A 13,964-nucleotide genomic window follows, 5' to 3' on the forward strand; every position below is an offset into this window, starting at 1 on the left:
GTGGATGTGGGAGCACCAAACCAAAAGACATCCAAATATATTAGGAAATAAAGGGAAACACAGGCGGGTCACACTCCAGTCTGACACCGGATATGCAGTCTAAAAGTCAGTAATGTTTCTATTACCAGGAATACAATGTCCTGCTTACAGACAACAACATTCCGAGAAGTATGATAACGTTCAGCTGCTAAAACTAATTGGCTGCTAAATATTGGCAGGGGCAGAAAATCATTCTGTGAAAAGTAAAATTGAGGGAGCAGAGTCATCAATGCTCACAGATTCAACAGATCAGGACAGTGAGGATCAAGTTTCACTTAGAATTATGTTAAATATGAAAACTGAACATCTCTCCTGCTCCTTTATTCATAACAAACACACACATCTGATTGTTTTTGGTATCATTTTCTTACCCGTATTCATCTGCTTGTACATAGTTTAGGTCATTAAAGTTCTTGTGACAGCAGAATGGCTGAACTATTACAACATTCTGTAACAGGCAGCGATGTTTGATGTCAAAGGGAGGGACTTTCAAACTCAAGTTTACGACATCATTTCATATTAGATTAAAACAGCATACAATTTTAGACACAGTTAAATGTTACTTGCGCCATTTAGTTTCCAAGGTAACAAGACGAGTATATTTAGAGTGTACTAAATTGAGGCAGAGGAAAAAGGGAGAAAAAAAAAGTGTTGATAATCTTGATGGAGCAATTACAATTAGTCAAAGTCAAATAGTAAAGATCAAAACACCTCAAGTTGAAGGTGAGAGAACGCTCGAGAACATAACAATCGCCCGGCTCATTCACCACCACTTCTGACACTTGCGTCATCCAGCATTTAGTGGCATTACTGATTCATGCGGTACAGTAGAGGTTACACTCAAGCTGCTCATCAGGGGAGGTTCAGAGGAAAGACAGACGTCAATTAGAAAAGCAAGGAGTGTTTTTTGAAGGTATTATAAAAAATATCATAAGAATCCCTTTAGATGTATTGCTGTGGTGTCAGTGCATGGGTGTGTCAGTGTGTGCGATGTTAAAGCTCAGACAGATGTGTCATGGATTGCACGCCTTTAGCTCCATTCAACTACAATTCACACTTACGAGGGTTTGGTAAGGTTCTTTGGTCAGGTCAACAATCATAAACCAAATCAACCGATAGAGGATCTTCACACAAACGGAAGCAATATGTGGTTTTAAGCATTCTGTTGCCATAGCTTGGTTTGGTTTATGACCCGAATGATCCCAAACCTCAGCCAGATCCCAAACATACTGTAGGCTGTGTTCCTTAAGCCATGGCAAGGTTATCATTACTAATTATGAATGGCCAGCAAGATTTGGATTTGAAAGTGCTTCCCTCTAAAACAAACAAGAAATTCCTCTTCTGGAACATAATACGTATCATGTGTATAAGCCATGAATCATATGCCACGAATTGACGTCTAAGTTTTACCTCTGGCACTATTATCATAAGTTAGAAACAGTACAAATCTGATCCAAGTACCAACAATGTTGTATTTGTTGACATTTACAATTAATAGTTCAAAGTGAACCTGCAGGTCTTCATTAACAGGGAGACACAGTGCAGACACTTTCTCTTGAGTGACATCTTCACCCTTTAACTTGACCGTCATATCGGGTGTAAATGTTAGTATTGCTAAAGACGAGCTCAAACTGTCTGATGAAAGAAGAGCAAATGTCTTCTGTCTCATACTTAACACCTGAGAGCTGCTCGGAGCTTTGCCGAGCGTCCTCGTGGGTTGTCTTTCACGTCATCTTTTTGTGGTGTGATCACTTTTCTCCTCAGAGGAAACCAGTGAAGACTCTCTGTTCTTCCCCCTTCCATATCTTCCTTCCCTTTGCTCCGTTTCTTTGTGCTGAAGTGAAACTGCCGTAGATAAGACATATCATCTCCGTGGAGGAAGCGTTTCACCAGTCTGTCTTCTAGCGAATGAAAAGTGAGCACGCAGAGACGTCCTCCAGGTCGCAATAACGTCTGGGCAGCTCTCAGACCTGCATGGAGCTCGTTCAGCTCGTCATTCACAAAGATTCGCAGGGCTTGGAAAGTCTTAGTGGCCACGTGTGCCGGTCGCTGGAGTCGGTCTTTGCGGGCGTAGAGGGCGGCGGGAGGAAATGATCCTAGAAGCAAAGACAGACTTTAAGTGAATGGAAAGTGTCTGTACAAACAATCTGGATGTAACAGGAGTTTACTGGGCATTAGGTAGATCAAGTAAATCAATTAAAAGGTAAATCATTTCACCTTCAGCAAAACTCCAAACAGCAAAACACACTTCCTTCAAAGTCTCCTTACAAGACCTTACCTTGCATTGCACTGCATTAAGAGGCACTTTAGTGGCCACCATCTTGATTTCCCTCAAGGACCAATGATGAGACTGAAACACACCCTCACTTTTCTGTACAGCGTTGAACAGAGTGTATCTGAGAGGACATTTGAGGCTTGTTACTCGTCCTCCTCCTCCTTCTGTCCTCTCACAGACACCTTCATGTGGTAATTGAAAGAATCCAACTGATGTTCCCTTCCTTGCTGCTCTATAGTCTTCTGCTGATAGTGTACAGCAATCAGGGAGGGGAAGAGGCTTGAAAGGGGGTTTCCTGAGTCAGACACCGAACTTCAGCAGCAATCGGGGAGTTTCTGGTGAATGCTTTTGTTGTTACTAGGGTGCTTAACGGAGGAATGATATTCGGTCTGTATGCCTCTACTTCTGAGCGAGCTCCAGTGGCAGGTGTTTGAGAAGACATAACACAGATGCATTTCTGAGTTGCCATTCCAGGCACAGGAGATGAATCATCAGTGTAAAGCATGGAACAACCTGACTTTGAAGCAGCTTCATGCAAACGTGGAGTATGGAGGATCAGATCTAAAGTCTTTGTTCAGCTCTAACATGCGATGTAGGAAAGTGATGTCTTCAACCACTGTGTCACAAGGTAGGCACATACATTACGGTACTTTCCTTTACAAGTCAGGATTTTGAAAACTGTGCTACAGGGTTGTCGGGGACAGGTCAAAGCATCCCAAAGCAGCAGCCTGCTTCAACCAGTCTACTTCTTGGGGGTCAAGTCAGGTTCAGGCCTTTTGAAAGTTCTGGTTTAAGTCTCTGAATTTACAGAACTAATAGTTTCAATTTACCACATGCACAGATCACGACGGCCATTCTACTTGTTGGCCCATCTTTGGTAAGAAGAAAGGGTTGAGTCAGCTGCCTTGGCCTCCCATCAGGCCTTATGGTGTTATGAATCTCCCACACTGGCTGATCGGTTGGTTTTAAGGGTGAGTTCATTTAGTACACACAAAGAATGCTGCCGACAATTCAGTTTTGAAAATTTACAGCGGTCTGGGTAAAGAGAAATCGAAAGAAGAAAGAAGAAAACAAGTTAGTTTTGATTGTGTTGCCATGATGGCATTACTCTCTCCACAGAGGGGGGGATAGTATACTGAATGACCAGAGGACACTTTCATCTCTCACAATGGGTAGATATTGTATATCTCAATCTTTAATATTGTGGACTGAGAGAGGTTTTACACTATTTTATATAAACCAGCAAACTTGTGAACAAAGCATGTTTTCATAATTTTGGAACGTGAGAGAGTTGTTTTACAATGTGCTGTTTTACAACGTGTGCTCATATTTAGCCTCCGATGAAAATTGAGAGGGGCCCGATTATCTGTGTCCAACATGCAAATGGAAGCATTAAAGGCCGTTTCTAAACCAAACCAACTTGTTTTATAAATGGCAGAAACATAACCACCACATGTGGGAAAAATGACAAAAGAACAATTAGACACTTACAGATAAACTAGGATAAATTGAAGTGAGTGGTGTGGCATTTTTTCTCTCCTCCTGCACTGAACAGCGCAAGGTGTGACTCACCCTGCGATCAATACAGTGCCTGCACAGAAAGGACCAGCCCTGGATGGCCTAACTGAGCCATGTGCTTTCTCTCTTAATTTATCATTTAAAGGGGCTATAGGCAGAGCCGGCTCCAAAATAAGGTATGGAAATGCATAATGCAAGAAAAGAACATGGTTGAGAGGGAACATCGAATCATATAATATTATTACTAACACAAAGCTCTTTCTGCATTTTCCTTCCCTGTTATGTCTCATTTCTAGTCACTCATTTTGACCATTTTAGAGTGTGGATGAGAATTTGCACAGGCACACAGCAGCAGATTTAGTTAGAAAAAGAAAACATGCAAGACTGCACAAACAAAAGAATGACAGAAGCACAAGAAGATGAATACAACAAGAAAACAGATGTGTTCACATTATCAGTCAATCTGGTCATGCACTTAAGTTACAGTGGATATGGGAAGTATTCAAATCAAATCTACAATCCATATCCTATCATGACTGAAATTTTGGAATATACATTTTTAACATATCAAAGAAAATATCAACATTTCTTAATTCCTAGGCAGGAGTTTATAGAATCAGCAGAGAAAAGATCCATCAGCTTAAATCAAACTCTGTGGAGCCGCATCTACAGTATGTTCACTATACTAACCCCCTAGCCTGCAGTAATCCGTTCTGATTAAGAGCAGAGATTTGGTGTCATTTGGTGGTGTAACACTTTGCTGTCCCTCCACTGAACACCTCCGCTTCAGCTGCCGCACATTTCTCCTCAAGTAGCCGTCATGAAGCAGAGTCATGAAAAATGTTGCAGTGGACAGATGGAAAAGTCACATGAATTGTTATTTGACTGTTTAGAATGAAGATGATGATGATCACCACCATAGGTTTGCTATGCATTACATTTAAAACCAAAGCTGAAGTCATCTCAATCAGAATTGATGTTGTCAAGGTTTTGTTATTTGTTATCACACTGCTATAAAAAAAAATCAATAATTTTATGTCATCATTCTGTTGTTAATGAGACTTGGGTCAGCCAAATAATACATTTAAAGTTTGAGTGTTTAAGTAACAGTTAGTAACATAAATGAAATGATGCGAGTCATCAGCACTTTGACTCATCACGTTTTAAACTGAGACGACCTAAGCTGCTTATATTAGCACATATTAGGAGAACACAGAGGTGGGAGTCATCAGCATAGCAGTGAAACTTTTAATGAACGCAGACAACAGATAATGTGAAGGAGACTCATCATATACAACCATGGCTATAAGTTGGTACCTTTCCACTAAAGAAAAGACAAAAACAGAACAAATATGAATGGAAAATGGAAAACTTCTCCCTATGCTGTGGCCCTTAACCTAAGATTTTGAGGCAATCACTGCAATCAGTGCTTTCTGTAGCTCTGAATGAGACTTCCTCACCTCTCAGTTGGGAGTTTATTCCACTCTCAGGTTGTTTATCCTGTTGGACGAGCCCTGACCTGCGACTGAGACAGAGCTTTCTGACACTGGGCTGTATGTTTGGCTACAGAATGCCTTGATAATCTTCTCATTTCATTGTGCCCTGTGCAAATTCAAGACAACCTGTGCCAGACACAGCAAAGCAACCCAATAGCATAACTGAGCCTTCTCCATGTAGCTATTTTGTCTTTGACATCAAAATGCATTACAACAAACTCCAGTCTGGCTTTTTCTTGCGTTTCTCTTTGAACTGTGGGGTCTATCTGGGTCTTCATCCACTTTCATTCAGAAAGTGACTGATGGTGCAACCAGACACTGTTGTTCCTTTATGTTGGAGGTCACTTGTATCTATTTTGAAGTTTTCCTCGGTTCTTTTTCCACCATTCCAGCTATCCTTGTGTTCAATCTGGGCTCCATGTTCCTCTTGTGGCCACGTCCAGGGAGCTTGGTTACGGTCCCATGGACCTTAAAGTTCCTGATAATATTAACAACGGTGGTCATAGGAACATCACGCTGCTTAGAGATGGTGACCATGGTTGGCAATTATTTTTACTTCCTCATCTTCTCAGACAACTCTCTCCTTTTAATTCTCATGTCCATTTTTCAGTGTGGTGCACACAATAGCAAACTACACAGGCAGAAGGTATCTCCAATAAATAAATAGGCTGTACAGAAACCTGCGATGCTAATTAAGGAAAGTAGTCCGTTTGATTATTTTATATCTATTTTCACCCCTAACCAGCATCAATGATTTTGTCCAAGCTATTTTAATTACTTGTACGATTTATAATAATTAGCATCAGAAGTTATATCAGGAATCAATGCAATGCTTCCCTTCTATGAAATATGGAAATAAAGAATGGTGGATGCCAATGACTTACTACTTATTTAAGAGAGAACTGTTATTCTTATGTTATTGGAACAATGCCAACACTTTAAGCCTCTTCCGTATATGACTATCAGACCTGTGTGGCACACAATAAATGTGACTGGCACGTGTGATTTAGCAGATTGTGTGTGAGACCTAAACCCTGATTGCTTTAATACCTACAGCATTTAGTCCATCAATTGTACCCTGGTCCGTGGTTAGTGGTGTTTGTGGTGTGGTTTGTTGGTGTGGACAGGTTAGAAGGCAGCAATTGCACTCAGTGAACCAAAACAACTGGCCCAAGACCTCTTGGAAGAGGTGGTTCCAAGAAAATCCTATTCCAGTTCTATTGCAGTGGAAAAGCAATACGAAAAGAATCTGAGCCAAATACAAGATGTGAAAATCTTTGTGGGTTTAAGGCGAGCCTGTGACAGTGGGATGTGTGCAACTGTAACTATAGTAACATAAACACTTCCCCTTGGTCTAAACAGAAGATTTGACAGTCATTGTCTCCACACCTTTCTTCCATTCCTTTGTTTTATTCACAACAGGATTTTTCCTTAAACCTCTACCGACTCTGATCTGCTGTGGTCCCTGAGTACAGGCAGTGGAACATACAGTGTGCAATCGATTGTTGTCTGTTCATCACACTGCATAGCAAATCACATTATGCTTACCAGATAGGTCTCCGATTACTGTGTCAAGATAGAGGTATTGTGCAGATCAGCTGTAATTTCATTCTGAGTGTTTATTAGGACTGAAAAATATTACTTATTACCTTACTGATCGCCGCTGGGCCAAATGGAGAGCCGTTAAGTCTGTCGCGGCGGTGCGACATCAACTGTGTTATTGAGTGTGTAACGCAGCCGCTCAGACATCTGTACACATGTCTGTACGGTTGCTGCCTCATCGCCTAACACCCAATGCTAAGCGTCTCAGCTTGGTGCAATGCCTTGGACACAATGTGAAACTAACCAAACCCGAAGAAAAGGTACAAATGTCACAAAAAGTAAACTCAAAGTCTCAATTGCCCTAAAATGAAATTTTGGCCAATGGTATGTTTGAATTGCACCCAGTGAATTATGTAGGATTATGGTTCAAACTGGGAACGGTGGACAGGGCTGTTAACTGAGGCCCACAACTATCAGATTTGGCAAAGGAGCTGCACTTGGCACTGGAGTCAGCATGAACAGTCAACAGCCCTGGGCCATGAGTGTGGTGGCACAGCATCAGGAGGAGGCAACGGATCTACACTCAAAACTGTTAATGCAGTAAGCTCAACAAACTGGACCATTGCGGAAAAAGTGGTCAGTTCTTAAGGCGGATGCAAAGAGAAGGATAGCTGCACACCATTAAGATGTGGTATATGTATAGATCAAGCCATTGTGTGTGTTCGCAACGGTTATACATGAGGCTCTGGGGCTGGCAGTTTGGGGTGGAGCTCTAAGCTGGATCGAGAGGTTCTTATCTGGGATCCATGCTGGATCAAGACAAATACAGCCAATTGGAGTCCAGTTCTTCTGTTGAACTAGCTGTGGAAAGTCCTATGCCAACCAAAGCCCAAAAGTCATATTTGATCTTCACCCACTACGGTGGGCCAGAATTCACTTCTCACCCCAAACTTGCAGCTTTTTGAGCCAGGCCTTTATGTCAGAGCCTGGCACCACTCAGCTGCCTCACAATCAAGCAGTATAACGCACGCTATGCAAGAGTCACTTGTTGCTGTACACTTCCATTCACAATTAATCAAATCATTGATATTATACTTTTCTCTTTCTGTCATTTAGTGATATATGCAGTGTATAAGCTTTATTATTAAACTGCTTGCCGAGCTGCATTATTTTTGATTTGACATAGACATGTTATATGACATGTAATATGTATGATATACATATTTTATATAAATAACACACTATTGTGTACTGTGATTGAACTGAATATTCAATGTAATGTGAAAAACATACATAATAGCATTATATACACTATATAATATAATGTATATAATGCTGCTAAAACCCTAAACTACCTCCCCCACAAACCCTCTTAATTTCTCCTCCCACAGCAAAATTCTTCTAATACCAGCATGAACAAGTGACCAATAGATCCCTCTGAGCTTTGTTTAATCAGGACTTCTCGGATTGATTGGAAAAAGCATGGCTGGTGCCTCGCTTGCTCTTCACAAAAGATCAAACAGCTGCACTTACTCACACCTGTTCTCCCTGTGACGCACATAGTGCTATGCGCAGTAACTATTGAAACGACATCTCACTCCCTCAGCATCTGAAATCATCTGAGATGCAAGGCCAAAAAAACAATCAGTGAAGACAAACAATATAATCCCAGCTTTATGCATGAGTGGCTATGTGCCGGGGTGTATGTGGGTGTTTGCACTCGTGTCAGGTGTGTGTGCATGACTATGAGTAGAGAGCGGGGGAGAGGAGTGGTGAAAATAGGGGAAAAGGAGGAGAGCAGCAAAATGGAAAGAGAGATACGTAAGACTGTTTGCCGCCACAAGCCACACCCGATTCCAGTCACTTCCAGCTCTGGCTTTATTTGATCAGAATTATTAATTGTTCTATTTCTTGGAGATGCATCCACAAAATAGGCATGAGGGAATGATCAGTGAGATCATCGTCCACATAATTACCGGGGAGAAAAATATATCCCACCGAGGGAAATCCTTAATAACTCCACTCATGTGCCCCCCCCTCCATCCCCCTACTTACAACCTCCCAAATGCTGCAGGGAATTAATCAGAATAGTATCTAAAGTACCTGCCACAATGCTGGCCAGCTGCTGTGTCCGGGTGATAGGGTTGACACGGCGTGCCTCCACAATAGCCCGAGCTATTTTCCAGGCGCTTCTTTCTTCCCCATATACAGTGAGGATGGAGGCAAGAGCCTGTTGATCTAAGGTATTCACAACGTCAGCAGCGCAGGGCATGTCGGAGTACCTACGCACAAAGAGGAGCCAAATTAAGCGGCTTGACGTCACGTCCTTGCTGACAATGGTGAATCTTGACAAACTCTTGAGATATAGCTGAAAACTTTTATGGATGACAGTTATGAATAGAATGATTGAGAGGGAGAAAGGAGAAACGCAGCTTTTGAAAAAGCACATCAGGGAGTAATTGCCTCAGCTGGCTGATTGCTACTTTGTTGACAGTGTAAATTACCAGGACAAATACACACCATTTTATTCAGTTAAGAATCATTGATCCTATTTACCATTGTAGCACTGGGTGAAATTTCAATAACAGTAAGCTCACGCTGTTAGCAACATGGAGTTACATTTATTTAATTTTTACCATTTGATGGTAGCATAAATATTCAAAATTCCAAATGCGAAAGCTGTGATGAGTAAATTGTAATTATTGAAATGCATCTGCAGAATAAATTCCAAATTTATTCATGTTAATTCACATTTTGTAATTTTTCTCTTACTTTGGACAAAATAGTGTTTTTCTGACTTTTCTGTATTGGCAATGTCCATTATTTATTTGAAACACCTTGACATTAATGCTCTAATGAATATCAAAGCAGCAGTAAATATCTGTTTTCATGCCTAATTTATCAGACAGGCAGTTGACAAATCAAGCTGTCAGCCAATATACAGGCATGAATAAGATTGTTTATGCCATCAGTTGACACCTTTTAATTGAATAAATGTACTGTATTTTACTTAAGGTTACATTAGTATGGTCAACCAGAGCTCCTACCTGTCTCCATCCATCCTCATATCCAAAGGCCCATCCTTGCTGAGGGCGAAGCCTCTTTCTGACTGATCCATCTGCATGGAGGAGCAGCCTGCATCCAATAGTGCAGCATCAACACTGCATGGCTTAAGAAGGGCTTCAAGCTCACTGAACCGGCCAAGCAATGGTTGCACCTGACCACTGCAGAAAGGCAGAGGAAGGAACATGGTAAGATAAACTGCACCCCATTCATTCAGATTGGTGGGCCAAATATTAACATTCATTGAAATATGATTTATACCTATCTATCATAAACCTCATTATAATTGATCAGGTCAACACAAAATGTTAAACATTTAAAATCCCACCCCCGATTTGATTTTTTTCTTAATTAAATGGTTTTCTCTGATTTAAAATGTTTTGGTTATAAATTCTGTATTCAAAAAATCAAAATTTTGGAAAAGAATGCTTGGACAAAATTATTGACACCTCTTAGATGTGATAAATAACTAGTTTGGAGAGATATATCAAGCACACTATTTTCTTTTATTCGAATCACAGTGTCTTCAATGTTTTGTTCTTTCCGCCTATGTGCTATTTGGCATCATTGTTTGTGAGACCCTTGACCTTATCATTTGTAGCCAATTTAGCAGAACTCACTTTAAACAAGCACTTTCTGTGGCTCTGAATGAGACTTCTACACTGCTGGTAGTTCCACCCTCGGGGGCTGTGATACTGATAAAAGAAACAAATCCTAGAAATATCACCCCAACTCAAGTATTTATTCATCACTTCTAATTTTGTCAAGGCCATTTCCATTTGTTATTGAAAATGATATCCTACATCTCAAATTATAAGCAAAGTGTCAGTTCTACTCATTATGGAATAAAGAATTGTGGATGCTGATTCATTCAGTCAGTTACAACTTATTTCAGTAAAACTTTTGGGTTTCTTTGTTTTTTATTTCACTTTTATCCACGTGTGTAGACATGACATCCAGTGTAAGTTTTTATAAATCCTGACATCTGAAAACACACATTATTTCCTTGGAAGTCAAGGAATTGGCAAACATGCCTATTAAGATGCTCCCGACTCTTCGACAGAGCAAGACGTTGTGCATTCAGCCACTTCCTCATGCACGATTGGTGACATCCTCCAGCCACATTCATGCATTTTTCATGTGACCTTTTAACATGGTGTGAACAAAGATGATGGCAGAGGAGAGCAACAGGAGTGAGCATCTACAGTATACATAAGAAGGAAAAAGGTCTTCTGCAGCCTATTTTGCCCTTGAGATCAGGATCCTCTTTGTGGTCGGCAGATATGAAGATACGTCTCTCGTTAAATTATTGCTTCTGCTGTTCTAGACTGAAGCGGACAAGATGAGACATGAGTCTTAGAAAATCCCAACGAAGCCTCCCCTTGTCTTTTATTTTACAAAATTCGAAAATCATCCCTTTAATCTGCCTTCCCAGAGCTTAACCAGGGGTATTCAGGAAGGAAGATAAATTGGCAGGTCCTCTATTCGACACCCACTGAGAAGAGACAAAGTGGCAAGGGAGCGCCTCACCCACACTGGTAGGACTTTCCTTTTGCTTCCTGTTGTTATTCACTATTTTGCACAGGAGATCATTTGTTGAAAAATCTATAATAAACACTTTCTTGTACCCCCCAGGCACCTGTGAAATAACTTTTTGCTCCTTTCTTACTAGCACTTTATATTCTACGCAAAACCTGGAAAAAGAAGCGGTACCGTCTTCTGTGAATCTTCAGGTTACAGACCACTACTATGATATTCACCAGTTAAGATTCTTTTGATACATCTTTGAACATATTGTTACCTCAAGCTGCAATCAGTAAGCTGTCCAGGCCCAGAGGCAGCAAAGCAGCCCCAAAAAAATTGGATAGTTCTATTTTCTCAGCGCTCAGAGAAAGCAGCACAAATGGAGTCACAGTAGAGAAAAGCATGACCAAAATCTGTGAATTTTCTTACTTTCTTTTATTTACCACGTGTCAATCAGTTCCTCTCGACTACCTCAGCAGAGCCTGCATGACGACACCAAAAACAACACCAAATAAATGGGACTACTATCAACCGCTTGGGCTATCCCAAACTACTGTGCTCCCTCCACCAGGCTTAGCAACTGGAATGAGATGCCGGTATTGTGTGCAGTGTTGGCAGAGGACGACTGCAGAGAATGAGAGAGGAGGCAGAGCTCCACTGAGTGCCATGTGCGTTCCAGTAAATGTTAAACTGTGTGGTGTTACATGCTTGCTGAATTCCTGATTTCATTAGTCTTGAAGAATTTAAACACTGGAAGCTATGTGGAGTCGCTCTGTTATTGTAGGGAAGACATATTTTTGTGGTGAGGTCAGTAGCAGCAGTCAAATATTTAGGTTGATATTGAGTGGGACTGAATAGTTTCATTTGAAGGCATGGTAGGAGTTTATGTAAAGTCTGATAGGAGCTTTCTCAACTCTGCTTAGCTAATCTGCAGAATGGTAAAAACTAAACATTCTGATCATTCTCACGTTAATTGAATAAATAATGGTTTCACATTAATAGCAATCTGAAATAAATCCTTAATTTTCCTTCATTGTCACTTTAATAGTATTCATAGTTGAGATACAAGTGGGTAAACTGGAGTTGATACCAAAGTTGCGCTCCTCCATATTCGGATTTTAGACTTAACCGAGGAGTTAAAGAGCTCTCAGATGACTTAAGCATGCAGGGAAGAGATTCCCCCCAAAAAGAGGAGTGTCTGCAGCTATCCACCACTCATACTTGGGACTTAAACCCTTTTTCCTGAAGTGTGATCCTCTCCAGCAGGGAGCTGCAGTAAAAAAGTTCTGCACGTCTATCTGATATGTGCTGGAAACATTCTTACAACCTGGAAATCACTCATGCAATCCCACCATCACAGCCTCAGTACAGTGTTTTTATGACATATTCTTAAAAGATTTATATTAGATTTAGAAACAACACCACAGGTTTACAAGATCACAACAGGATTTTCATTTGGAAAGATTCCCTTGGCCATAAGTGCTACGTCGTGCTTAGAAATACAAACTGAACCAGCTGTGTGCATATCTGCACCACACTGACAAGAAATAACTTCTACTGTTCTATTCAGGTATCGCCCCTCTGGGACTTGTTTTTGCTGTATTATTTTGGAATTGTTGGGTCGGATCACTTTACGATGTAAACAAACCAGTGGCATGACAGTCTTGTGTGTGCCTATGAGCACAGACAAACAAACACACCCGAGCTATCTAGCGGGGCTTGCTGCAGTGGAGACTGTATTAGAGGATGGAGCTCTGAGAACAAAGTGTTTGGGACTAAAATAAAAGTGAAAGCCGGAGAAATCCTGACTAAATGGATGCAATTACAATAACACAATGCTAGAGGGCGTAAACAGTTACCTACTGCTGCTTTAAGTAAGAGAACTCCAAAATTTGTGGTCTGTGTCTGCCCACACATCACAAAGAATGTTCAAGATGAACTTACGTTCCCCTACACAAAGGAGTTTCTTCTACACCATGTTTTTGTAAAACACTGAAGGATTTAAAAATATGCAAAACAGTTACATAACATTTCTAAATTATTAACTTCTTCGTGTGGCTTAGACACTGAGTTGGAGATATAAATGTCTTATGTAAGGTCTTATATTATTAAAGAGGACAAGTTACACTGGTTTATGTGCTGAGGTCCAAGTGTGGGCTCATAATTGCTTGAGAGATCTGATCTATTTATAGTTGTAGCTACCCACAACGTTGACATCATTCAAACCTTGCAAAATGTTGTTATTCTGGCATCCCACTGGATCAACTTATCACTAAAAACTATTTTCCCTAAACACGCACACAGACCAAAGCTCTGAAGATTGAATCATCAACAAGAATCTTACAGTGAAGACTGAATACATCCGCATTTAAGCTCTACCAGCCTAGTTGCAATTGTAACTCTTAACCTAATTTGTATATGTTATTCTTTTTCGGCAAGAACCAAGGCAACAATTTTGGGTTTTAGTTCAGGGTAGAATCTCTGGGATGGTTCAGGAACTGATGAGT

At 40.7% G+C, this 13,964-nt stretch overlaps 1 protein-coding gene across 1 annotated transcript in view; it reads right to left on the bottom strand.

Moving 5' to 3' along the window:
- Positions 1–345: 345 nt before the first annotated feature.
- mettl15 (methyltransferase 15, mitochondrial 12S rRNA N4-cytidine) overlaps positions 346–13,964 on the bottom strand; it is a 42,550-nt gene continuing 28,931 nt past the window's right edge. The window contains exons 4-6 of the mRNA XM_076155263.1: positions 9,918–10,094; positions 8,974–9,152; positions 346–2,135 (exon numbers count right to left, since the gene is read on the bottom strand). Of these exons, the coding sequence (XP_076011378.1) occupies positions 1,711–2,135; positions 8,974–9,152; positions 9,918–10,094 (781 nt within the window). The 3' untranslated portion in view covers positions 346–1,710. The remainder of the gene's footprint in view (positions 2,136–8,973; positions 9,153–9,917; positions 10,095–13,964) is intronic.

The sequence above is a fragment of the Genypterus blacodes genome, unplaced genomic scaffold, assembly GCF_046128005.1.
Source record: "Genypterus blacodes isolate CSIRO-AG114 ecotype Tasmania unplaced genomic scaffold, CSIRO-AGI_Gbla_v1 ptg000067l_1, whole genome shotgun sequence".
Taxonomy (NCBI): domain Eukaryota; kingdom Metazoa; phylum Chordata; class Actinopteri; order Ophidiiformes; family Ophidiidae; genus Genypterus; species Genypterus blacodes.